Source organism: Protopterus annectens, chromosome 3.part1 (genome assembly GCF_019279795.1).
Source record: "Protopterus annectens isolate FY-2018-M chromosome 3.part1, PAN1.0, whole genome shotgun sequence".
Taxonomy (NCBI): Eukaryota; Metazoa; Chordata; order Ceratodontiformes; family Protopteridae; genus Protopterus; species Protopterus annectens.
In genome coordinates this window covers 768,080,078-768,106,789 of record NC_056732.1, presented here as the reverse complement: position 1 = coordinate 768,106,789, position 26,712 = coordinate 768,080,078, and the positions used below count along the sequence as shown (strand labels likewise).

Here is a 26,712-nt window from a genome sequence, read left to right as displayed (position 1 = left end):
ATTCCTGTACTCCTCCTCCTTAGTATCCTCTGGTCATGCCTTCAGTGTCCCCAACATCATAATGTACAAAATGCAGCCAGCCTCAAACATACTGCAGACCTTTGTCAGCATTGGAGTGTGCCACCAGAGCTGTCCAGAAATACATCTTCATCTGACCAAGGATACATTCTATGATATTCCATGGCAATGGACACAACTGTAGGCCTCATGTCTGTGGGGAGCATATCAGTGTCAGGAGAAATGGTCCAACATCACCTGGCAGACATCTATTGAATATCATGCAGACACAATTTCTCCCTCGACTGTGAGCTGACTTATCCATGTTGCAACATCTGTGGTCCCATACAGTGTTGCAGTTAATCGCGTAGCATCTGTCCTTACTGAGGTATGTGTGTGCATATTCTGGAGCTCACTTCCCTATAGTTATGTGTACAATTCACTGCACCAAGTCAGTCTGGTAGATGTCATTTTAAGTGAAAATGTTACATTATTGTGGTTACCTCAAACTGTGAGTCTGTGACCCGTATAATGGGTTGCACCTGGCAGCAGTCCAGAAAGTGCTACAGAATGTGACTGGAAGACACAGGAGATATACCTGTTGTTTTCCCAACAGGAGAATGTAAATGTAGCCATGATGGTCACAGATGTTCATCATTTCATCACTGATGCAGTAACTTTAGCTATACAGGTTATATCCTGCATAGGATATAACAGCAGGGCAGCTTCCAGAGCTTAAGGGTATTTTCCAGATACCCAAACTACTGGCAGCACAAAATGAGCTGAAGAAAATCAAAAGTTTGGGTGCCAAGCTCTTCAGAATTTTCAGTCTGTCAAAGAGCACTCCACTTGTGAGCTTTCAAGGACCAATCATCAGCTAGCATTTCAGCATTGCTTGGCAATAAGTTCCCGTTGGGGGAAGAAAACTTCCACATTAATTATTTTTAATTGAAACTTAACATTTTCTGTAAAACTATTAAGTTAGGAAAAAGTAGTTATTGGACTGTACCATGACTTTCAGTCAGTTTTTACAGTGAAGTTCAACCTTTTACTTTTGATGAAATGAGTTGTTAAATGCATATTTTCCCTTTGGTTTTTTTTTCCCAGCTTAAACATTTTGATAAGTTACTTCTGGTGTAGTGTTTATGTGGGGAAAAAACAAATTTTTTAATGCTTACCTGTATTACTGACTGCTACTGTCAATCTTACCTGAGCTTCGAGCTTCATTTTCGGCTTCACCATAGAACAAATTACCAGTTATTCACTTCTACTTAATTACGGCCAAAAAAAATGTTTTCTGACAGCCTTTGCCCCTACAGCAGGCTGCAAATTTGCCTCAGCCACAGATGGGTGCCTCTGCTATGACTATTTCTGGTTCCATAGGCCATTTGACTCCCACTTTGGCTATTTCTGGTGTTGTATCTTTAGCCACCATGGACCGGGAGTTAGACACTTTTCTTACAGTTATTGGAATGTACTTAGTAGGCAACGGACAACCATTTTTGTCAGCCTCAGTGGAAGGAGAAGGGAATGCTCTTCTTCCTGGCTGGGCTGGGATGTCTGTTCCCCGGAGAGATATCCCTGACAGGAGTTAGTTTGCTTCTGTTGAAATTCCTGTTAAAAAGAAGCAAAAAGTTAAACATTTCTCTTCTGTCAGTTACTTTAGACAGGAATGAGTTAGCTTGGGGCTTACGTCAGCCTTTTGACTGTTTTAACTCTGATGTTACTGGTAAGTGGAAAATAATTCTACCTTTTCTGAAGATTTCTAGTATATTGGACAGAAAAATTAATTCAAGGTGGCAACCTCAGGTTTCTCCACTCAGGTTACTGATTCTGATTCTGAAGAGAGTGTTTCAACTGATAGTTTCTTAGAAAAAGAATTGTTTTCTGAAACAATTTCCAGAATAAACTAGTTGTTTCAGTGAGATCATAATGATATTCCACTGACTTTGAAAATATTATGATTTAATGCAACTGGAATTTCCTGAATCCACTTATGACCCTCCTGTTCTCACAGTATTGGAGGGTGCTTTTATTACAGCCTGTAACTTGTCTGGCAGTGATCCTGCTGCCCCTAGGAAAGCAGACAGATTGCAAAAAGTTCTTCAGTTTTACACATTATAAATCGTAATCCCAGATTTGACCCACCAGCTGTGACTAACATCTCATAAAAGGTAATCCTTCCCATTCTGATAAGAATGAGAAAGACTTTATAGATTTTGGGAAAAATGTATACTTTTGAAACACTTTTTTTAGGATTCTTAATTGTCAAGTTCACATGTTAAAGTTTATACTTGTATTATTTGTGAATATAAGAAGCATTATAGCAACATTTCCTCCTGAGGAAGACTCTTCTATGAATGTTATAACTGTTTCTTTGCCACGAGTGACAGATCACTCTTTGAAGTGTGATAAGAGACTTAGGGACACAGGTGGACAGTGGTCTCACCTTCAATAACCACATTGCCACAACAGTCAGGAAATCCTTCTATGTGGCACACTTCATCACTAAGGGCTTTTCATCCAGAAAAAAGGAGGTCATTGTCCCACTGTACTCATCCCTCATTAGACACATAATAGAATACAACGCCCCGTTTGGTATGTACCTCTCAAGACATCTGCAACAACTGGAAAGGCCGCAGAAATACCTCACTAAAAGAATCACAGGCCTAAAGCAGATGCCCTATGCTGACCGCCTTAAAAAACTCCAGCTATACTCTGTCGCATATCGTCTACTCAGAGGCGATCTCTTCTTAACATACAAGGCCATGTCAAACCCAGAGCTGTTGGACATGCTACACTTAAAGAAATCCCAATCCCTCAGAGCCACACGCTCCAGGGATCTAAACCTTGTCATCACAATAAACAAAACATGCTGGAGGGATAGGTTCCTGACCCAGAGACTCCCCAGACTCTGGAATAGATTGCCCATACATGTCAAGGAGAGTGCCTCTCTGGCCCTCTTCAAAAGGAACCTTGACAATTGGATGGGAGAAAGGAAATTCACCCCGGGGATCATGTCAGTTGCCCTGCTAGACAGGGGTCCAGGAAAGTAAATAGTGTGGGAAGAAATAGCCAGAGAATTGTTATGGCTAGGCTTGTATAGGCCCTAGGGCTGATAGCCTAGTACCAACCTATGAACCTATGAAGCTATTATGATTCAGTTGATGCTTCTTCCAGACCAGCTGCTACTGGAACTGTAGCAAAAAGTATTGCATGGCTACATTTTCAAAATGTACCTGATTATGTTAATCCTGGCATTTTGAATTCTCAGAATACAACAAAAACTCCAAATACTAATGAAATACGCTCACAGTGGCCTCCGCTTTAGCAGGTAATTTATTGAATTAAAACTAAAAGCAGACTATAAACAAACTCTCTAGTGTAAAGCGCTTTTCATCCAGTAAAATTATCAGACTTCGTCAGATACAAAAACACATTAATGATCCCTTTTTATATATAAACATCTCAACAATCATCTGGTGTATTGAATTAATTAATCAATTAATTGCAGTTAACCATTACTGTGTATGTCAATAAAATACAATGCAGCCAAGAAGTTCATTAAAAATTTTTAAAATACATTTAATTCTAGTGGCCTTCTACGCCACTTAAAAGTAATAGAATTGATGTAATAAAATTATTGTTATACATATATTATTATGAACAACCCATCAATTCCTAAAATAGTGTATAAATCAATATTAATAATAATGTATATATATATATATATATATATATATATATATATATATATATATATATATATATTAAAACATTAAATTATAAAAACTTAAAAAAGTTTTTTATGCATATATATATATATGCAACACTTTGTTTTACATAGTGTTTATATGACCAGTTATTCTCTCTTCCATCCTCAAATTTCACACTCTAAAAATGTGTCCGTAAATATAAATCTGGGGTCTGAAGTGAGTCCCCCTTCACCTACTTATACTTTTCCATTTCAAAAAACAGGCCAAGGAGTATATTTCATTAATCCCTGGGTATTGACAGGAGTCCAATCTAAGTTGCCACATAAGTTCACACTCTTCTAGTAGCAAACTTAGTGGTCCCCCCTCTATAGCTGTCATCTGCTGGTACTTCGTCTATGGCTCTAAATCTGAAAAAAATGAAGGGGGTATTCCCTATAACGTTTTGCTAAGGCATTCTCTAGTTTATGTTTACCTATAGCATACACATGTTCATAAATGCGTTTCCTCAATTTATGGTCAGTTTTTCCGATATAGAAAACTGTACACCTCTGGCATTGTGCAAGATACACTACAGACTTAGAGTTAGAGTTGTAGTTCTGTGTGGTTATGTAACTCCTCCCCCTCACTTCAAACTTTTTCCCTATGTCAGTATATTTACAGTACCTACATGACTCACAATGGAACATACCTGGGTTCCTACTAATAGTTGGCACATGACCCGCAATCCAGTTTTTCAGGTTTCTACCTCTTTTGTAAGTAATCATTGGTCCATCCCCTACTTTATCCATTATATCTCTGTCAGTAGATAATAAGCACCAATTCTTCCATAATATTTTCTCTATCTCTTTGGAAGATGAATTAAATGTTGTAATAAAACTATAAATGAATCTAGGTTCAATATTGGAAGTATTGGTCTTACCCCTACTATCTATTCTTAACTCACAAAAAGTAGGTTCTGCCTGTGCTATTTGTGTTCTAATAGTGGTCCTTCCTTTATTTAATATAGGTTGATAGACCACTAGTTAACATTTTGTTTGAACTTCTATAACAATTTCTCTCAAGAAACCTACTGGTTACCTTCTATGTTCAAACATTTGTGCCAAGATGTCACATTCTTCTTTAAAGTATCCTTCATAGGTAACCATTCTTGCCGCCCTCAGCAGTTGCCCCTTAACAACAGACTTCTTCTGATGATAAGGATGGGAACAGGTGAAGTGCAAGAATGAGTTTGAGTAGGTATTCTTCCGATATATTTTGGCACTATATCTTTCATTACAAGTATCTTTTCGTAATTCAATATCCAAATAATTGATTATAGAATCCTGGTAGTTACTGCTAAACTTCTGGAAGCTAGTAGTGTTGTTGAAGAAGTCAACAATCCTATTTGCTACTGTACCATCACCTTTAATAATAAGGAAAATATCATCCAGGAACCTTGTGTAAAAATGAATGGCCCCTGTGAGAAATTCATTTCTAAAAATAAATTCATTTTCCCAGTGGGCCATGACTAAATTAGCTAAGCTCGCCCCACACAGTGAGCCCATGGCCACACCGGTTTTCTTTAGATATATTTCCTTATCAAACAAAATAAAGTTGTTCTTTAAAATGATGCCCAATAGTTCCTCAATCATTCTTTGTTCTGTTTCGGATGCCCCATTTATTCTCATCATGTCTAGTACCCACTCAATCCCCTAGTCATGGGGTATTGAGGTGTACAGGTCACATACATCAACCACAAGGAAATTAAAGTCATTCCCAAACTCTAAGTTGTTGAAACTCACTAGACATGACCATGAATCCGTACAAATTTGAGGTTGTGAGGCTACATATTTTTTAAGTGTTAAATCAACTACTTTAGCACAAGGGTAGGTCATAGACTGTCTGGTGTCCACTAATCCCCTCATTGGTGGATCTATCCTGTTCTTATGAATTTTTGGGATGCCAAATAATGCAGGAATTTTTATGGATAGCATTGTAACATAATTATATGTATTCTAATCTATTGTAGCCTCAATAAACATGTCATTCAGGGACATCTTAATACGGTTATAAGCTGTGTTTAATTCATTTAAACTAGCCTTATCATAGGTGTCCCTTTGTAACAAGTTTTTCATTTTTTCATTATAGTGTGAAGTTCCCAGTACCACCAATCCACTTCCTTTGTCTGGTTTCATTATTCATACTGGCAAGTTTCTATAAAGTGTTAAAGCTTTTTTTCTCATTTTCAGTCAGGTTAGGCCTTTCATTATTTTGATAACCCCTGTCTAATCTATTTCTAAAATCTAGCTCACAAATACACTCAAACCAAGACAATGTCGAGTGGGTAGGAGGGTTGAATGTACTTGCTACCTTTAATTCAGATGTGTTTTGCATCTGATTTCCTAACAAGACAGTCAAATTAAGTTTACGAATATATAGTTTAAAATCTATCAATAACTTTGCTAGGTCTATACTGCCTGATGCCACAAAAGTCAAACCCTTCGAAAACAGCTCCACTAAGTCTTTGTCCATCAAGTCTGTAAAATTGAATATTTTAAAATCGCCCCTTTGATTTGTAATAATTTTACAAGTTTTTACCGTAGATGAAAAAGTTTCTTCATCCCTCTGTTCTATCTCTTCCGGTTCTTCTATCCCCTGGTATTGTAGGTTTGCTATTGAAATTGGTTGTTCACGTTGTAGTACTATTCTTTCCAATGTGAGACACTCTAAAAATGTGTCCGTAAACATAAATCTGGGGTCTGAAGTGGGTCCCCCTTCACCTACTTATACTTTTCAATTTCAAAACACAGGCCAAGGAGTATATTTCATTAATCCCAGGGTATTAATAGGAGTCCAATCTAAGTTGCCACATAAGTTCATGCTCTTCTAGTAGCAAACTTAGTGGTCCCCCTCTATAGTTGTCATCTGTTGGTACTTGGTCTATGGCTCTAAATTTGAAATAATGAAGGGGGTATTCACTACAATGTCTTGCTAAGACATTCTCTAGTTTATGTTTGCCTGTAGCATACACATGTTCATAAATGCATTCCCTCAATTTACTTTTAAGTGGCATAGGAGGCCAGTAGAATTAAATATATTTAAAAAAATTTTAATGAAGTTCTTGGCTACAATGTATTTTATTGACATGCACAGTAAGGGTTAACTGCAATTAATTGATTAATTACTTCAATATACCAGATGATTGTTGAGATGTTTATATACAAAAAGGGATAATTTAATATGTGTTTTTGTATCTGAAGAAGTCCGGTAATTTTACTGGACGAAAAGCGCTTTACACTAAAGAGTTTTTTTACAGTCTGTTTTTATTTTGAATTCTCCATTAGATAGAAAGGTTGTTTTCTGGGCCATCTGCTGTTGAGGTCCAGAAAAGGTGTGATGAGAGAGGGAAACTGATTCATGAGGTTATTCTGATTTTCCAGCCTTCCTTCTTCAAGCTTGTTAAAAGTTTTACACCCTTTTATAAAAAAAAAAAATAATAATAAAATAAGCAAACACAGCAAGGTTTCAGCAAATGGGAATTCAAAAAATAATATAATGGGGGATTCAAGAAGAAAGCAGGAGCCTTCCCTCCAGAAACAAGGTCAAACCAACTAGTCTGAATGTCTATCTCACAATACCACCCCTGCTTCCTCTTATCACTCTGGCAGGCCTTTAAATCTTCCTCAGAATCTGTTTCTGCTTTTCTCTCTCTGGCAACAGATAGTCTCAGACAAATTGATAGCTTAGAGTAACTCATCAGAGACCCAGATGGCAGTCAGAATCCATCCTTTCTTTTCAGGGGGTGCAGGCTCATTTACTTGCTCAATCCTCTTTTTTCCCTCTTGTCCTTCAGCATCTGCTGAATTAGCGGTGATAGCTGCTGTCCCTCTTTTTTTGATAGGGAAAGGATTGTATTTAAGAATGATTCTGTTATCACAGAAAGAATCATCCTGTTGACCAGTCTTAGAGCTTTTCTTCTTAAACCAGTTTGCAAAAATCCCAGAGTTCAAATTGCTATCCCTTCATGACCTCTTACCTCCGATTCCCCTTTTATGTTTCTTAATAATCCTACATTTACAAGATGCTCATCTTCACATTTCTATAGCTTCAGATGTCAAGTGTTTCTTCAGGTTTTCTGTATCTGAATTAAACTACCATGACTTAAGGGTGGGAGGTTGGCTTAGTGGTTAAGGTGTTTACCTTACAGACACAAAGTGCAGGGTTTAATTCTCACTTGGGTTAATTGGCTAGACTTAAAATGGCCCACAAGGGCAGTTAGTCTAGTATGAATATACATACATACATGCATACCATCTCCAATGGAAATTACAAAGTGTCTAGATTAAATGACATCCTATTGCAGACTGCAAGGTATTCACTTTTTTTCTTATTTAGAATTTTTCTCCAAGTGTTAGAAGTCTGTCACTTGGGTGAAATGTTTCATTGTGGGGTTTCAAGAAAACATCCAAAGGTCTTTTACTCCTTCTCACATGGCTGTTTTTCCTGGGTTGTCTCCTAGATACATCTTTTGAAACAACCTTTCTTCCAAAGAAAAAATAGATCTCTATCCAGATCTATTCTTGAGTTTTTCCACTTAGATCAAGGGTCCAGGAAGGTAGTTCCTTAGTATACTAGTATTTGTGGCATTCATGTTTCTCCTGATTCTTATAGCCAGACTCTACATGAGAAATATTCAATAGTACCTAAAATTTGTATGGTCCCAATATCAACATCACCCAACATTCCAGATCCTTGTTTTTGGAATTTGTATGAGAGTAATTACATTAGTAGAAAAAACAGTTTTATCTGAAGGAAGGTCTCCTGTTTTCTCTACAGCCCAAGCAGAATCTGTAACTACAAACAGCTCAGATGTTGTTTGAGGAGTGCTGTCTATGGAAGTAAAAGTGTGGGGTCCTTGGAACAAAAAGTACAAACCAAAATATATAAGTACAAAAAAGATGATTCTCTAAACTCTATTAGTAATATATGGTCTACTGGACCATTACTAGTGATTACAGATACCACCACAGTGAAGTGGAGGATAAACAAATGAGGGGAACCAGATCTTACCCTTTGTGTTGACTAGCTGTAGTTTCTTGGGATATAGCATGTCAGCACAATCTCATTATGCAACAATCTTACATCCCATCAGGGTAACATTGTGTTATGGACAAACTGAGCAAGATCAGGACAGACCCTCAGAAATTAAAATTGAATCACAGAGTCTTCCATGAATTGATTCATATGTTGGAAACACCTTAGATAGAGCTAGTCTTCTTCATTAAAAAAATGGTACAATTCTGTTCCATGACTTCTTGCAAGCAAGCCTGGAGAACAGCTGCATTTTCATTTCCTTGAGCAGGAATGATCCTGTATGCTGTTCCATTTTTCTCCACTGATACCCAGGGTCTTTCTGAAGAGTCTATAAGACTCTCCATAGATCATTGTGGTAACCCCCTTCTTGTTCAGGCAATAATGTCTCTCCTTTCCTTTGAAAATGGCTTAGGGCAATTACCGCAATCTTCCTCACAGGCTGGATTTGTTCACACAAGACAGGGCTTGTTTATTATATCCAAGCTTGAAACAACTTCAGCAAACAGTCTGGATGATAGTTTAAATACCTTTTAGGCACCTATTTTCTGAGGAAGGGCAGCAGGTATGAATGGAGGGCAGTAAATCTGCTAAAGAAAATAATGTATTGCTAAATGGAAAATAGTTTCTTGTTGGTTTTAAGACAAGATCCAGGATTCTTATAAGGTTAGTATTTCTCTGATTCTACCATATATGTATGTGGATTTAGTTATCATCTGACCTTTTTTATCTTTGTCAAGGTTCATTTCTCAGTCAGTAAAGCATGTTTGCCCATGGATCCTCCATTTCAAAGCAATCCCAATATCTGTATCTAAGCAAGCTATCTACAAATGGTTGTCACATGCTAGTTCCCATTGTTATTCCCACTTTAGCAAAGCAATTCCAGACAGCCAACATACACTATACCAGAGTCTTGGATTCATCAGTGGCTTTTAGGAAAGGGGTGAATTCCAGAAAAATTCTAGAAGTAGCAACTTGGTCCTCTGTACATACCTTTAACAAAGCACTACAAACTAGATTCCTTTTCCTGGTCTAGAGCATACTTTGCCATGACCTTTCCTCAGGTGCTGCTGGACCCTCATCATTCTTCCATCCATTTAGTATAAGCTGTGATAATTGAACCATATAGCTAAGGGTACTGCTGCAGTGGTTAAATGATGAACATAGTACAGCTGTGTAAGTAAACTTACCATAACAGTGGCTGTTCAAATGATCACTGCTGCAGTACACTCTCCCTCCTATGTTTACTTTTTGTTTCCAGGGTGAGGGCTTTATTTTTTTTTTTATTTACTTAGCATTGACTTCTTTCAGGGCTCTTGCTTCCCTCTCTCATTTAACAAGAAAGCTTTGAAGGGCTTGATGCACAATCCATTGATTTTCTTCGGCTCTGTTCAAAATGTTTGGGAACATGGAAAGTGCCCTTAAGCTCTGGAAAGTGGCCACCTGTTATATCCTATGCAGGATATAACTTGTATAGCAAAGGCTACTGCAGCAATGATCATTCAAACATCTACTGTTATGATACATCTGCTTACAATGCTTTACTTTATGGATCTGGATCGTAAAGATACAAGTGTACCTCTTCCACCTGGAACTTCCATTGCACTATTAGTCAGCATAGCTTGTCCAGTGACTGACTATTCATACAGGACTTGTTCATCTTTTCCTGTCATGTTAGAGCAGAGTACTCAGTCCACAGACATAAGAACTTCCAGGTATGATGCCATCATGCTATTGGATATTGGGGTGCCTCTAGTGTGCAGGCAGAAAGAGTAGCTACAATATGCCATATTATTGTTGCTGTTCTTTCACCATTTAGTCAGAACCATCTGTTCATGATCTCACTGATTTGAGCTGTCAAGAACTTGTTCTTTAAATTTATGAAAATTCATTTTTTACTATTTTGGTAATGCTGCCTATCTCCTATAACCACTGCTGCTCATTTTGTCTTCTGTATCGATCTTTCCCAACATCACTGTCTTCAAAGATATAATAAATAGCAAACTATTCATTCTATTTACCACATATACAGGGTGTCTACAGTTGTTTTCTTGTAAATTTATGACCTTGCATCTTTATGTGTACTTCACTGTGTATGCTTCGTATACTTCTTGAATCATGCTGGTTGAAAATGCTATGATGGTAGGTTCATTAACATTCTCACTTCATTTCCTTTTAGATGATTGTACATGACTGATACACTCTTTCCATATTTCTGTCTATGAACTGCTTTTGGTCTTATAGACAATGTGAAGCACTTACAACTGCCACATGGTTTCACGCCCTGTTTATGAATACGGGACCATGTTTCTTTAGTGTCTGTTATAACAGAACAAATATTTAACTATCCCCCCATGTCATTGTTTTAGTACAAAAAAATCAGAAAACAACCTGATTTATTTTAACAGTTTTAAATGCATTATATTTAATTGTGAAGATATTTATATGCATTGTGTTTATCTTTGGGAAGATCACCGCTTGTAAGTTTGTGTATCTTGTTTCACCTCCTGTCAATGATCATTATGATTAAGATATCAAGGCACAGTCAAGGTTTAAAGACAATCCTCTTAGGGAATGTGAGTGTTGCAATTTTTTGTTTGCAAAGAATGCTAGTCAACAGTAACTGCGAATTTCGAGCATGTACTGGAGCAGTTCATGGCTGAGCATAAAGCTGAAGAGATAAAATCAGTGCCGGCAAGTCAGAGCTCATAGTTCTTTCATACAAGGGAGCATATTGCACTCTATGCATGGATCAACTATGCTGACTGGAGGACTTTAAGTATCTTGGGGTTTAATTCATGAACAAGGCTAGTGGAGTTAAAGATTCTGACAAGTTGTTGGGTGCAGCTGTTTGTACTGGACTGCAGTGGTGAAATGGCAGCTTAGTCACAGGACTCAAATCTTAGTTTGCAAATCAGCCCATATCCACAGCCTGTTTCAGATAGTAACTGAAAAGATGGACTGAGGACAAAGGTGGCAAAATGAAGTTACTATGCTACGCAGAGATCTTGCTATGCATGACAGACTGTGAGGAGCTCAACAATCAAGATGATCTTGAAAGCACAATCACTATTTCTCCCATTTGAGACGAGACATTTGAGATTGTCAGGGTACCTCTTGAGGGTGATCACTGGATACTTTCATGGAAGTCGAATCGGCCATGATCCACTGAGAAGAGTCCCTGTGGTATACACAAGACATGCTGGAGAGATAATGTCTTTCAATTTGATGGGGGCACCTGGTAAAACTGCAGAATAAAATGGGACACCTGCTAGGAATAAGGAGCTGTAGCCTGCTCTCCCTAGTTTGCACCCATCACAGTCTTTGCAAGGCTTATAGCTTAGACAGTGGATCTGTACATTAACCCAAGATGAATGGGGGACCACTTCAAACAGCATTTTTTGTTGATAACACTATCAGTGTGCCAACTGAAAAGACATTATGACAAGAAGAGAATATTTGTATATACACACACACACACACACACACACACACACACACACACATATTAGATAAGTAGACATACAGAAATAGATATTCTCCACATAGACTGAATGACAGACTCTGTGGTTAACAGGGAAAATACTTAACAAGTAATATACCGTTCAGCTTTAACACGTACTAAAGTCATCTATATATTTGCATTTAGCCCTTTAACAATGTCAGTACTAATTCAGTAAATTATTCATTAATAAATAAATATTTTGGAGGATTTTGTAAAAAAAAAATACCTTAAATATATACCAAACTCAGCATCACCTTTTTCCTTCCCTAGGGTCATTCACATATTACATGCATGCCAGGACCAGTGAGAAGGTGGAATTACCCAGTTCCAATGTGTGTAGGTAAGTTTCATCTCTGTTATGTTACTTGACCCTCTGAGTTGCATGAGATTTATTATAACAGATATTTGTCTTTGTTTGTTTGTTTGTTTGTTTGTTTGTTTGTTTCTTGGTTTGTTTGTTTAACTAAGGATATTGCTTGTTAGTCTGTAGGATTTACAAATACCAAACTGGAATAGGAATAATTGTATGCACTTAAAAATATCTTACAAATGCTGTTATTTGCTTTTGAACAGATGTACTCTAACAGAGAATGGTGTTTTATATTTTTGATTTTGTGCTCACATCTATCCTTCGATCTTGTAGACTTGAAAGAGCCCTAAAATAGTGAATGATTTGACTTTTTTCCTTAGGAAGTACTAATTTTGTAACCTCCTTGTGACTAGCTTTCGAATACGTTAACAGAATCTTGAGCTTTCAGATTTTCTCATTTAAGTCCCAAGAAGACCTATTACCATTTTCAACCATTTCTTGTTTAGGGAGCCAGTTCAAGATTCTAGTGTCAAAAAAGATACTAGGTGGAGGGATCTGTTTAGTTTCTCTGTATTACATACTCTCACTCCACTCTCACTCCATGCTCTTCTCTGGAAGTTGCTGTTCTAAGCTCAACAGTGACACTTTCTTCCTATAAAGACAGCTGTATCTTCATTGGTTTTCAGGGCCACTTTGTTACTTTCCTCCCAATTAACACTTTGTGTTGATGATGGCTGCCTTCTTCACCCCATCCTTACTAGACTAGTGATCTCACTTGGCTTTTTATAATTAAAAGGAGAAGCAGCCATATTCCGAGGTTCACCAAAACAGTAATTACAATGATTCCATGAAAAACACTTATTTCTACCACCTAGTCCCTGAAATTCCACTCCATATCATTTCTCCTCTTATACCTGCAGTCTTGTTCTTCCAGTCACTACCCACAGTGTGTCACCCCAGGTCTGGATAGGGATGTACACTAACCAATAAACTGTGAACTTTCTCTAATAATTCATCACATGCTCTACCATGATAGGTCAGGTTAGAGCCCATAAGACAATAATTGTTGCTCCATTCATTTAATGAGTTTCATGCTCTCCCTTCCCATTACCCACATAAAGAGCCAGAAGCATTTAAAGTCCTCCATTCAGGCCTTCTGTACTTCATCTCCATACCATTAGAGTGGGTTTCTCTTTTCCGGAAGAGTTCCATTTCCTCTGCTATAGAAGTCCTGATTTTCATTCGGCCTAGTTCACAATCAGCAGGGAATCACTTATGTCAATTTAAAGTTCATAGTCTGCTGAGAGCAAAAAGATCATCAGCAAATAAAAGGAATACTGCATCTACCCCGCAGACCACACTGCACATCCTCTGAGCTTGGATTGCATTTTCAAATCTTGTCTCTGAAAATGCAAAGACAAATGCTGACAAAATGAACCCGTCGAAAAACCCATTCTCCTCTGCGAGCAAGTCAGACATAACACAAAGATGATATTACTTCCACTTTGTTCACTGAAGGGCTAGACAGCACACAGCACTGGTCATTATTGTCCATGACATACCACTACTCCTGCTAGAACATGTGCTCATAAGTGTCATCCAAGTCAACAAAATAAATGCAGACTGGATAAGCAAAGTCTCATAACACTTCACATGACTGTTTAAGGCTAAACTGCCTGCACCACGTGGATTGCTCTTCTTGAGTGTGAGGCCAGAGTCTCCTCACCAGCACTTTGGCATAGGCTTTTTTAGTGAGGCTGAAGGAATTTTCCATTCATTTGTAGCACACCATCTGGTCTCATTTATTAAAAAATGGGAATCAGCATCCTAATTTGACAGTATGGATGTACTGTCCCCACATTCCATTCCAAAATGAGAAGAAGTTTTATACTCCCTGCTCCAAGGGTGAATATACTGTCAATCTCTTTGGCTGGACAATCATACCTCTCAGCTGTACAGATTTTTGCAGAATGTCCAGATTTTTGCCTCATATTTTTGGTCTGTCCCTCATAAAATTTGTGGTTTTCTGGCAAATCACTGAGGATTGAAGTCACTAAATAATGAAATTCATTTGAGTTACAGACTTCATATCATTCAGAAAATGCATGTTAATACAAAACCTGTCATTCTAGCAACTTTCTAAGTTTATAAGAGCGATATTTAAAATCTGTCCCTATTTTTGAGCCTTTGTCCCGCCAACATTTTAGGCTTTGTCCAGATTTCTTGCACTAAGAGGTTGAGATGTATGCATGGAGATCATTCTCACCTATAACCCCACCACTAGAGATGCCTCTGAACACCTATGTGACTTTAGCCACTATGAAGGGCTCCATTCCATGATAACTTCCTGGCACTCTATTATTCTTAAATGTTACAACTTCCTTCATCAGTTCAGTTCAGTAGCATGTCTTACTGTTATCACAGTGATGAACACTAAGCACTTTCCATTGAAAGCTTCCTGCTACCAGATCAACAACTCAGTTCCTCAACGTGGTCCTTTGAGAGTCATTATCTTCAGCCTTGGTAAGAACTCGGCTGATGTCTTTTTAGATGTAATGGGTAAGCTGTTTAACATCCCAAGTTACTCTTATTGATCTTTTGTGTGTCCTAGATCTATTTAGATGATGCTCCACTGTCCCATCTTCCAAATCTAACTGAGTGCAAAGTGGTGATCTTGGTAACTCTGTCCCTCTTTTCATATAAATGTTCAGAATATACAGACTCATGTTTGATGGCACAACTACAAAGTCATCTTTAACTTTATCGCAATGTGTGCTGATGTGAATTACACCTACAAATATATTTTTTTAACGTGATGTTTATTACAATCTGTTCCTAGTATAAGCGCAGTAACAGCTCACAACTTGGGCTCTTACACTTGAGTTCATTGCTCCCAGTTTCATGCCTCCAAGTATCTCAAAAACTCCCTATGGCAATCTTGAAGTCACATAGGAAGACTCCAGAGTTAAAAGGAATTCCCTGCTTGAATCCCTAACCAACCTTCTCCAAGAAAGTTGATTGCTGTATACTTGGAACATAAGCACAAACACATTTCAATTTCATCACTCTTTCTGTAACTTGCCATATTAGAGCCATTTACATTAACAGCATAAAAACTCCAGCTATATAACCCTCTTAAGTGGGTCACCGAAGATCTATACACTGGAATAGCTCAATTCTTTGGGATCACCTTCAAAATAGCAGAGACAAAACAAACATGTGAGAAGTGAGATGTAACTTGTAATATGTCTGTCTAGTAACTTTCCAGTTATATCCAGCAAAAGAAGAAACACCAGCTGTATCACAGCAATGTAGTTTATTGAGATAGTAAGCGCTTTCCTTAATTGATTCCACTATAAATTGTGTAAGGTATATTCGCTTGTTGTCTGATGAAGGGGTTGGATCCCTGAAAGTGCTTAGTATCTCAATAAACTACATTGCTGTGGTACAGCTGGTGTTTCTTCTTTTGCTGGATAATACAGAATTTGTACACCGGCTGTTTTATTAGCTGGAAAGAGATTTTTAGTTTTTGTGTAACTTTCCAGTTAGACTCCCTGCTCACCAAAAGGGTAACATTTCACATACCTAAAACAAGTTTTCATTATCAGAATCGAGGCTGCCTGAAGCCATCCCATTCATGCCTGCCATTCATTTGGTACTGCAGTCAGTTACTACTGTTCTGCTCACAGAAGGTGGCCTCACAACATCTCTGTATATATTCATTTAAGCTGAGCATTTGTTTGTTACACACATGTGGGAGATACCACATGTTTCTCAGCAGACTGCACAATCAGAGGCATAGGGCTCCACTGGTGGATCCCAAGAAAAGTGGTATAGACAGGTCCTTTAAAGAAGTGAAAAGTCAATCATGAGGGTCTTTCTTCGTGGATGCTCTTAATTTGGCCACTTGGTACAGACATGTTTAATAATGGATTCCTTACAAGGAGCACTTGGGAACCAAACTGAGGCTAACTGAGACATGCATACTTAGCCACTTTTGTAAAACTCTCATCTTTTAGTATGGAGGTGAGGGGCTACATGGGAATGCTTTTCCGAGTACATTGGAATGCTTATCCAATCTATTCAATTCAAAGCACATTGTTTTCTGTTATCAAAATGGCTTTGAGAATTGAAAAGCAATTTTCTTCGCTCAACAGCCCATGTCAGCATATTGACTTTTGTGCACTGCCATTATGCGGCTACGAGTTATAGCTTGAAAATGATAGCAGAATTATATGCATTGATAACAGAATTATATGCATTTTATTTAGTTCCTGTTTACCCAAGGGGTCTGTTGTTGTGGGTAATGAACAAGAAATTATAGTCTAATTAGGTTACAAATTTACTGAGATAAGATATTAGAAGAAGTGATATTGATTTGGAGCTTCATGACAAAAAATGATGGTCACTTTGATTAAGAAACAGTATGATTTACTAAATGAGAAAGGATTAATATGCTATTAAAATACACAAGTGTGATGTGATGCATAAGCAATACATACGTGTTACAACTGTTTAGGAATGATGTATACTTTGTTTTCACACATATTTATATCATAAGAAGGCTAATTGGAAGGCTGACAATAATCCTAGGAATTGCAGAGTTTGCTGATGCATTATAAAGTGAAGATGATAGGTGCCTCTTAACAGAAAAATGACCTTATTATACCATGTAGTAAATGTAGGGTTACACTAGCTGCTGGACACCAGTGACATATCTTATCAACTAATGTTATTTTAACTGCTGCTTTCCTTTACTATGAACAAATGAAGATGCTTCAATATGAAGAATAATTTTATTAAATGATTGGAAAGGATGATAAATATATAAAAAAAATTGATTATTTTTATGAAAATAACATTTTTGTCTTAAGCTGTTTTAATTAAATATCTTTTGTTGTATGTCTTTAGGGAGCGCCCTTTTGTTTTTAATTGCATTTAATAAAATTGTATCATCAGGAAATGAAAATATAACTTATTTTCTTCAGAAAACAATGCCCCTTGGAATGAAATGTATCACTTTCATTTGCCTAGCCTTGTTTCATTGTAGAATGCACTCTAGGAGTATGTTTCCCCACTGAGACAACTTATGATAAACTGTAATAATAATTCAGTGACTTATTAATTTCTATAATAAAAAAATAATCACTCCTCTGACATAACATCATTGTATCTTTTATACTTACCATCCCTGCTGACCATAAAAAACACGATTGTCAAGCAAAATCATATACGTGTTGAATCCTGATTTTAAATGCTAGACAAAATGTTGAGCATTAGAATATGTTTATCCGCAAAGCTTCAACTTAACATTTTACAAGATTATACAATATGGCATTTTTTTATTTTTAATATGTTATATTTTGCACATTATTTATAATGCATATCCAATGTTTATTAAATTTGCTAAATTAAGGGTAAATGCATGGTATGCGATCATTTACTTGCTAAGATTTTGCACGTATTTTATAAATATGTCATCCCAGTATGGGATTGTATAAATGTTAAGCTAAAATGACTTAACATTTAATGATCAGAATTTTTTTTTTTTTTTTTTTAGTGTCAAGCTTTGTAATGAATTTTTCAATTTAATGTTTCCCAGGATATAAAATATCAACTTAATTTTACTTTAAGCTTCAGTTACATACTTTATTACAATTGTATAGAGGTTACTGCTAGGATCTATTGATTGTTTTATGTATATGATACGAATATTTCTGAATGCTTTAAAGTTAAATGATAATTTTAAAAGACTATTTCAAGCATGACAATTAGATGATTAACTTTGTTAATTTTTTTCTAAAGGTACATAAGAAATTCTTGTTTATTTTTATTATTTATTTTATTTTATGTGAACAATTCATAGGCACTTATCACTGTTTGCAGCATGTTCTTTGTTTGGTGTTATTAATTTTGAAGGAGCTATGAGAATTTCAGCTGCCCAAAAGGAGGGAATGGGTTTGGGATATGGGAATAGGGTGAGAGTGCTGGGATAGATTAAGGCTACGCCTTTCCCTTTTTATGAGTCCGACCTGCTCTTATCATGTTGTGGCCAGGTGGGAGTAGTTCAGTATCTTTAATACATGGCTGGAGCCATGTTTCAGTGTCTGCAAGTATGTCAGGGGAGTGCTGAGATAGCCATGCATGTAGCTCTGTAGTTATTTTGCAGATGCTCCAAAGATTAAGAGTGACAAAAAAATAGATTTTTTGGGGAAGAAGTTTTGGAAGATGTAAGGTTAGAAGTGTAACTTGTGTTGTGATGGATGTCACCACATAGGGCTTAATACGAGTAGATTGGGCATTGGTTGACATGCATGGCCCACAGGCTGAAACTGAAGAAATGCATGGATTTCCTGGAGCCATGGATACAAAGGTATGTGTAACAATTACCTTACTAGCTACAGAGACTTTTCAGAGGCAAACTAGTGTTGCTCTGTATGCATCTCAGGTATCTGCCTGTGGAATACTAAGACACTCCTCAATGTTCATCTGTTTTCCCAAAACACCAGGGCAAAGAGTCAGTGACATCTCTCAGTAAACCACTGCACATCCCAGTGATTAGCAATTCCTGACCACATTGCATACCTTTTTGTGTCTCTGTTCATAAACAGTACCTACCAAGGCATTGTTTCTCAGATGTACAGTGACATGTGTGCATCACCTGCTATCACTGATAAGCTTCTACACTTCCCTTCTTATCTCATGTGATCTCAGTCTCAGGAAAGCTTTCACTGCCACTATGGCACATGTAACTCTTTATGGCTTGCCTGCCTACCAGACATTCATTGTGATACATTCCCTGTCCACTAGAACCCCTACCTCCCCCCTTCTCACCTGGCATCCCTGTAACAATCCTTCCTAATCTCCAGAGCTACTATTCTGCCAGTATCACTTCTGAGATGTTCTCCTTGTTTTCTATAAGCTGCCTGAAAATCTAACACTGCCTCTGGCCTCATTGTTTTTTTCTTGTCCCTCGTAGTATATTTCCTACTATCATGCAGTCCTCAACATTCTCTTCCTCAGTCCCCTCCTGTCATGTACATTTGAGTCTCTACCTTCCTTATAGCACCTGGCACATGTATTTTTGCCTGGTCAGTTCTGCCTATTTTCCCCGACATCCTCAGCTTTGGTCTTAAGCCATTCCTGTCTATTGCCATACCCCCTGCCCTTTGTTCTCACTCTGTTTTCCTGTAATGTCCGATCATGTCCGGAGAAATAATAAACAATACACAGGGACAGCAGAAATCATTTGGCATGTATAACAATGTAAACAGCTCATTAACATTTAAAGCTTTATCCCCATATTCTACAAACCCACTTTTTATAAATAAAATACATATGCTGTATGGTAGCATTCACTGCATCACTGCTCATTGCTAATTAATATTAACACTGAACTAAGCAGGCCATGGGCTATTTATATAAAATCAAATATTTTGCACAGTCTAGAACACATTTTTAATATTAATGCCTTTTAGGCCTTAGAAGTCTTTTTAATTCTGTCCGAATTCTTCAATGATCTACCATAGCTGGGAAACTTAACTGGACTATTTACAGTGAAGATCTGATCTTTCCTTCCTGCACAGCACCTTATTTTGGAGACATGAATTCAGGAGCCTGTCTCTGCAAACCTTGACCATCACAGTTTTCACAGCCTCTATTTTTTTATGAAACACAATTGACTACAAAGCTTGTGGTTGCTCCTGTTCTTGAAACTTTGAAATAGCTGCCTTGCAAAAACACCTGAAAATTATTCTGTACAGCTTGTAATTTTCACAATGAACTAACTAGAATCTTTGTTCAACTGCTTTACCAACAATTTCAGCTTCAAGATACAGAGCTTCCAATGACTTCAGACTTCTTACTTTGTTCCCAACCGCTAAGCCTGATAGTTTACTCTGTTTTCTGTCATAACAATATTTCTGTCTTTACTTCTTTTCAACATTGCCTTTACTTTATGTTAATTAAGAGGCATTAGCAAAATAGCTGCAGTGTGCTTTTTAACCTTCTGATCATATGGGGAGAAATTGTGTTTTTGTGTGGAATAATCCAATATTCAGAAATTGCAGGATAGAGAGCCTCATAACTTTTTATGCAGCTCTTTCTCAATAGAGTATTTTACTGTTTTGATAGTTTTCTTTTTCTGCTAATCTATTTGAATAGTGTAATGTAGCCAATGTTTCTGAATTTCCATTTCTTCTATAGGTTTGTAGGTTTATAGGTAAGTAGTAGACTAGCTGACCTTGAAGGCCATTTTTACATTAGGCAGTTTCCATTTTTTGTGCTCAGAATAACATATCCCGATTGGTTATTGATTGGCTTTTCCAATCCCATGGTCGATAACTATATATTACCCCTAATAATAGTAACTGGGATCATAGAAGAGGTAATTCGAGGGAATCCATGCAAGGGATAAAGCATTTAGGAGCTGTCTCTGTCTGTTAGTACTACAGGAGCAGTCCTGGGGTAAACTTTCTGTTTTCCATCCATGGATGTAAGTTATGGATAAAAATGGACATGGATAAACCTTGTTTTATGTGTAAGGGGAGTCTGTTCCACAACAGTAGCATCCCTTGCACAACATACCTGTCCCTCTAAACTGTTCTGTTGATGTTGCAGAAGAGTTTAGATCCCTAAACCGAGTATTTCTGGTGCCATTTTACTTGCTGATGTGCAGTAAATCCATCAGTAATGGGGCATAGGATGCCTTGTATGCCAGACAGTCTGTAGGATACCACTTATAGTGACAGGAATTTAAGTCAGTCCATGTAGGACAAGTTCTTTAGTCTTTGTATTCTTTCAGTAAGGTATCTCTGTGGGCATTGTTGGATGTGTCTGAAAAGATACATGCCAAATGGGGCATAATATTCAATGACTGGCCTAATGAGAGCTAAGTAAAGGGGGCAATGATATCCCTAGATCTAGACACAATGTATTTGTTTATAAAATGTGCAATATAGAAAGACTTTCCTACAGTAGATGCATGTTGATCAAAAGTCAGGTCACTGTCTCCATAAGTTTCCAAATCCCAAACAACTGCATCAAATTCTTAGGTGAGTATTTTCACTATGTATAGTTCCCTGGGGTAGAAGACTTCCCAAAGGATACAGTAATGCATTGTTTGGCATTTGGCTTCAAACCATGGTTTTGTCAGCAGTTATTTATCTGAGACAAACTTTCCTGCAAGATAGCTAAGTCATTTATGGATTCAATGACTGCTCCTAGCTTACAGTCATCTCCATACTTAGTCAGTCAGAGCCTTTGGTATTTCCTTTTACTTCAGAAAACTACATGCCAAAGGGGAGAAGTCCCAGCACAGAACTCGGGAGGACTTCACTGTTGACTGGTCTCTTTGTGGAGGTAACTTCCCCTTTTTTATATGCGGGTTTATTCCCAGTATATCTAGCTTTGCTACTATGACTGAGTGGGGAATTGTGTCAAAAGCTTTGGCCAGTTCGAGGTTTGGTGTTTGTACCATTTTTCCTTCATACATTATTTTGGTGACCTTTTCAAAAAAAATCTACCAGGTTGAGCAAACATGACCTGCCTTTGACCAATCCAAATTGAGCAGGTCCAGTGTTTCAAGGTCCCTTATGTCCTGACTGATTAATTCCATGAGAAGTCTTTCCATAGCTTTGCTTATGAGGCTGGTCAGCCTTATGGGTCTGTAATTGCCTGGGTCTATGGAAGATCCTCCCTTATACATGGAAATGACTGTAGCTGTTCCCCATTCACTTGGTACAAAACCTGTATGGAGGCTGAGACTGAACAGTGTTGTTAGGGGTTTTGGCTAAGCTATGCTTCATGTTACTTAAAATGTATCCAGGAGTATTATCAGGACCCAGAGATGCAGTATTTTTAACCTTTGATAGCACTTTTAAGATGTGGTCTTGTGTGACTGCTGGAGATGAGCCAGTTTCAGATATATCTTGGGGCACAGATGGAAGGGAGAGGGTAAAGTCAGAACTATATTTATCGGTCATTAGGTTTGATGTGTCTCCATCCTCAGTGTAGGTAACATTGCTCACAATCAGATGAGCACATTGCTGCATTGTGCTTTTGAGATTACAAACATAGCTAAAGAAATGATGTGTGATTGTCTTTGGCTTTGGTAGCTATTTTATAGAAAAACTTGGCTTTGGAGGATTTTATTAAGCTCCTGAGTTGTCTGTTTATTTCAGTGACAAGTGCTGTGGCATTCTGGGAATTGCTTTTCTTACTTTTGGTCAACATTCTTTTCTTTTTATTATAAAACTTGTTGATATTATGGTTCCACAATGTGGGTTTGTTAATGGGGCTTGCTGTGCACTTGTCCCTATGAGGTACAGCTGCATTTATGCAACTATTTACATGATGGTATAGTGTGGTGATGTATATTTCTGCATATTCAATGGAGTTAACTTGGTTTGATGGGGATTTGAAGCTTGCCAATGCATCACTTAGGATTAGGTAGTTTGTCTGAAAGACATTTCTAAGGAAGGAATGACTTGTTTCAGTTTTATTTTGAAGAACACTGCTTAATGGTCAGACCTAACAAGTAAAGGAGATATGCAAGGGATGGTGCAAGATGGTCCCATATCAGTAAGGACAAGATCAAAGATGTTATTTTCCTCAGTGTGTATTCTGACTAATTGTTCCAGGATGTTTGTATTTGACAAAGCCCAGGAATCTCTGTGCTTGTGTACTGGTAGTAGTGATTCTAGTTCCTGTAGCTAGGAATTGTGGGTTTCTATTCCATAGCTAGCTAATATATGTTACACGACCCTTCTGATATGGACATGAAGAAGTTTTAGTTCATCATGCTGTTTTGCCAGCCTTGATGTGAGTATCTTCTGGATATATATTGAGATACCGCCACCCCCACCCCCCTTGTGCAGTAGCTAGTCTAAACATGTGGAAGACATTATAACTCTGCACAAACAAAGTGCTCTCTGTTGTTTTTAAACCATGTCTCAATCACTCCACAGACGTCAGTGTCTTCTGGAGTGAGAAGCACTTGTAGAGAGTGAAGTTTCATGTTTGGGCCCCTAACACTGATTAGTAACACCTTAATAGTTTCCTTTGCTGGTCTTTTAATGTTGGTACGTTTATCGGGTAGCATTACCAAAGGAAAGCATTATAGGGGTGGGCAATGTCTTTGCCAATAATCAAAACTATAGAGAGGACAGATGCAGGTCATCCCTGATGAAGAAGTGTGGTCTCATAGGTCTTATCATATTCTCACAAGTTGAGATAAATACTGGACCCCCTTTGAATGACACTAAAAACTAAGCTAATTTTTGAAGTTATTATTTTTTGCTCATAAGTTGCGGTGGTGGTGCGTTGTCACCTCACAGTAAGACATTGTCTTGTTCGATTCTCAACTAGAGCATCTTCTGTGTGGAGACATGCGTGAATGGGCGTACATCCGTTGAAGGTTGTGCGTCAGGGCTGGCAACTCAGCACGTAAAAATCTATTGCCAATCATTAGCGGACCGGAGTTCCGCTGTGGCGACCCCTAACCAGGAAAAGCTGAAAGGACGCATTGCATTATTTTTAGCTCATATCACAGTTTCCATATTCCAGATCTTCCAATCATATTCCAGATCTTCTGAATTCCTGAATTTTGTTGTGGACCATGATTAGAATTGAGAACATCGGTTGTCCCATATCTTGAGAATATAGACTTCAGTGCACTAATTACACTTGAACTTATGTTCATCAGTTTAATTATTGCAGGTAACTTGGAATATTAATAATGTGTGCTCAGTTCTTTGAAGTGGAAAAGATCAATACACATTCTGCTTCATTATCTAGAAATGGGTGTGCAATCATTTCTAAATTATTATTTTTCTATGTGTTGTAGTGGGCACATTTTTTCCCTACTTACTTTATATAAGGTGATATACTTGACCATAAGATTGTTTGCTGTTCTTTCTGAGCACTTTGCTTTTCTCATATGTGATTCATGCATACTCTCAAGCATTCATTTTCTCATTTGATTTGGGAGCTATTACTTTGTCATCTTGGAACATCAGTCTTTGGACACATTTTATTTCTTCCCTTTAATGATGCTTTTTACTCAGGCCATCTTTTCATTGTAATGTATTTGTGTAGCTACACTTCCAAGCCAATATCGATATGTTTCCAAAATTATTTTACTTTTCCTTCTTTCATGGACAATTGTGGTATTATACAAATAATTTTTATTTCTTCTTCTAGCAGACCTTCAAGCTTCTGCAGTGACCTCTTCTATTTGGCACTTACTATTATGATCTAGTAAATGATAACCAAAACTTGACTAATTATTCTATTTAGTGCACGCACTTTTATTAGTTTTTCAACAAAGTCTAGTATTGTTGTCTTATCTGGCATTCTGGGTTTTTTTATGTATTTTTTGGCTAAATTCGGAAGTCTCTAGCATTTTTACAGTTGAGCCTCCTATTCTTCTATGCATTCGTTCATAGGGGTTAGTTAACTGTTCGATTTCAGCTCAGCACTTCACGCTTTATATGCATTTTATGTTATTCATCCCTATTTTATCACCTAGAGAACGTTTTTCATCTAATAAAGTTTTTATTTTTTATATTTAGCTACAGATAGGCTTTCTGGATTTTTGAGCATCCGTTTGGGTGCTGGTGTTTGATAGATTTTATATCTGTAGATTTTATATTTGCTGACTTTATGTGCAACGGAAGTTATTTGTACTTTTGTACCAGCAGTTCGTTGGAACATTTTAGTACCTGATATAGGCAGAGGTGAGTGGGTAGTTGCCTGTGATTTGACAACTGCTTTTTGAGACATACATATACTTTATACGTTTTAGTTTAGATTTTTGTTCGGCAGCTGTTTAGTATAGGTTTATTGAGCTATGATGCTGTGTGGGGAATTTTCTATGTAGTTATTTTTTCATTTTCTCGTTGCGACAGCAGTCGTTTGTTAGACTATGTGTTTTTTGTACCCAAGAGTAGTTGTTGCGAGTAGGACGCTTTTCGTCCCTGGACTGCCTCTTGTCGTCTTGTTGCATTTTTTAGTTTCTTTGACTGGATAGTGATAAGGGATACCTTGTCAATAGTGATCGCAGCATGTTTGTGATCATTTTTATGTGTTATGAAGCAAGATCTGGACACTTATATAGCTGCGATTAAGGTCAGTAACTGTGGATATTTTGTTGCTGCGACGCTAGAGTATATGCTATTAGCACCAATGAATGCCAGTTCTGTTTTTTACAACAATACTTATAGGTTGCAATCTTTTATTCCTAGGTTGCTATATACGTGCTTTGTGCACGATTTATTAGTATTGTTTGTGCAGTAGTTATCATTGATAATTGAGAAGTATGACAGCAAACAAGGTTTGTTTGGGCATTGGAGCAGATATATTATGGAACTAAGTATGTGTTTAGTTAGCGACTCTAGACATGAGTCGGTGAAAGTGTCATGACTATATTTATAAATAGATACAGCGTTTGCCTTCACTTAGAAAATCTTATTTAATGCCTTATGTTTCGCGCTTTGATCAAGGCTTTGCATAGTTAGCTAAAGGCCTAAGGCGAAAACATTAGCAATTGTTTATTGCCGTATTGATGGTTCTCTATATGTTATTTATGTATAGTATAGTCTGCTTAAGGTATCTCTGTCATGCTTATATATTGATTTTATGCTGTGTTTGAACTGTTTTTCTATTTTTAACACTGCTTTTTAACATTGTTTTAACATTGTTTCTTTAAACAAGCAGTTGTTTACTGTTTGCTAGTAATTATCTAATCAATGTTCAATTGGTTAATTTGAGCGCCAAAAGTTTTTGTATAAAAGGTAGTTATTATCAATGTCTTATTACACCTGAAGAAGCGTAGTATACCTACGTGAAAGCGCTTGTGTTTTTACTCCAAATAAAGAAGCTTCCTGTACTAGTGATTTTATCCGTGTGGTGACTCCAGTGGATTTTATGTTCTACAATTGTGGTATTATACAAATAATTTTTATTTCTTCTTCTAGCAGACCTTCAAGCTTCTGCAGTGACCTCTTCTATTTGGCACTTACTATTATGATCTAGTAAATGATAACCAGGAGTTCTGTTTAACCAAATTTACAGATGAGGACAAACTGGATGTAACTGTTAAAATCCTTACAATT

At 37.3% G+C, this 26,712-nt stretch overlaps 1 protein-coding gene across 1 annotated transcript in view; it reads left to right on the top strand.

Annotated features, from left to right (window-relative positions):
• LOC122797720 (CUB and sushi domain-containing protein 3) overlaps positions 1–26,712 on the top strand; it is a 5,249,173-nt gene that overhangs the window by 4,250,043 nt on the left and 972,418 nt on the right. Inside the window, exon 39 of the mRNA XM_044066251.1 lies at positions 12,559–12,628. Within this exon, the coding sequence (XP_043922186.1) occupies positions 12,559–12,628 (70 nt within the window). The remainder of the gene's footprint in view (positions 1–12,558; positions 12,629–26,712) is intronic.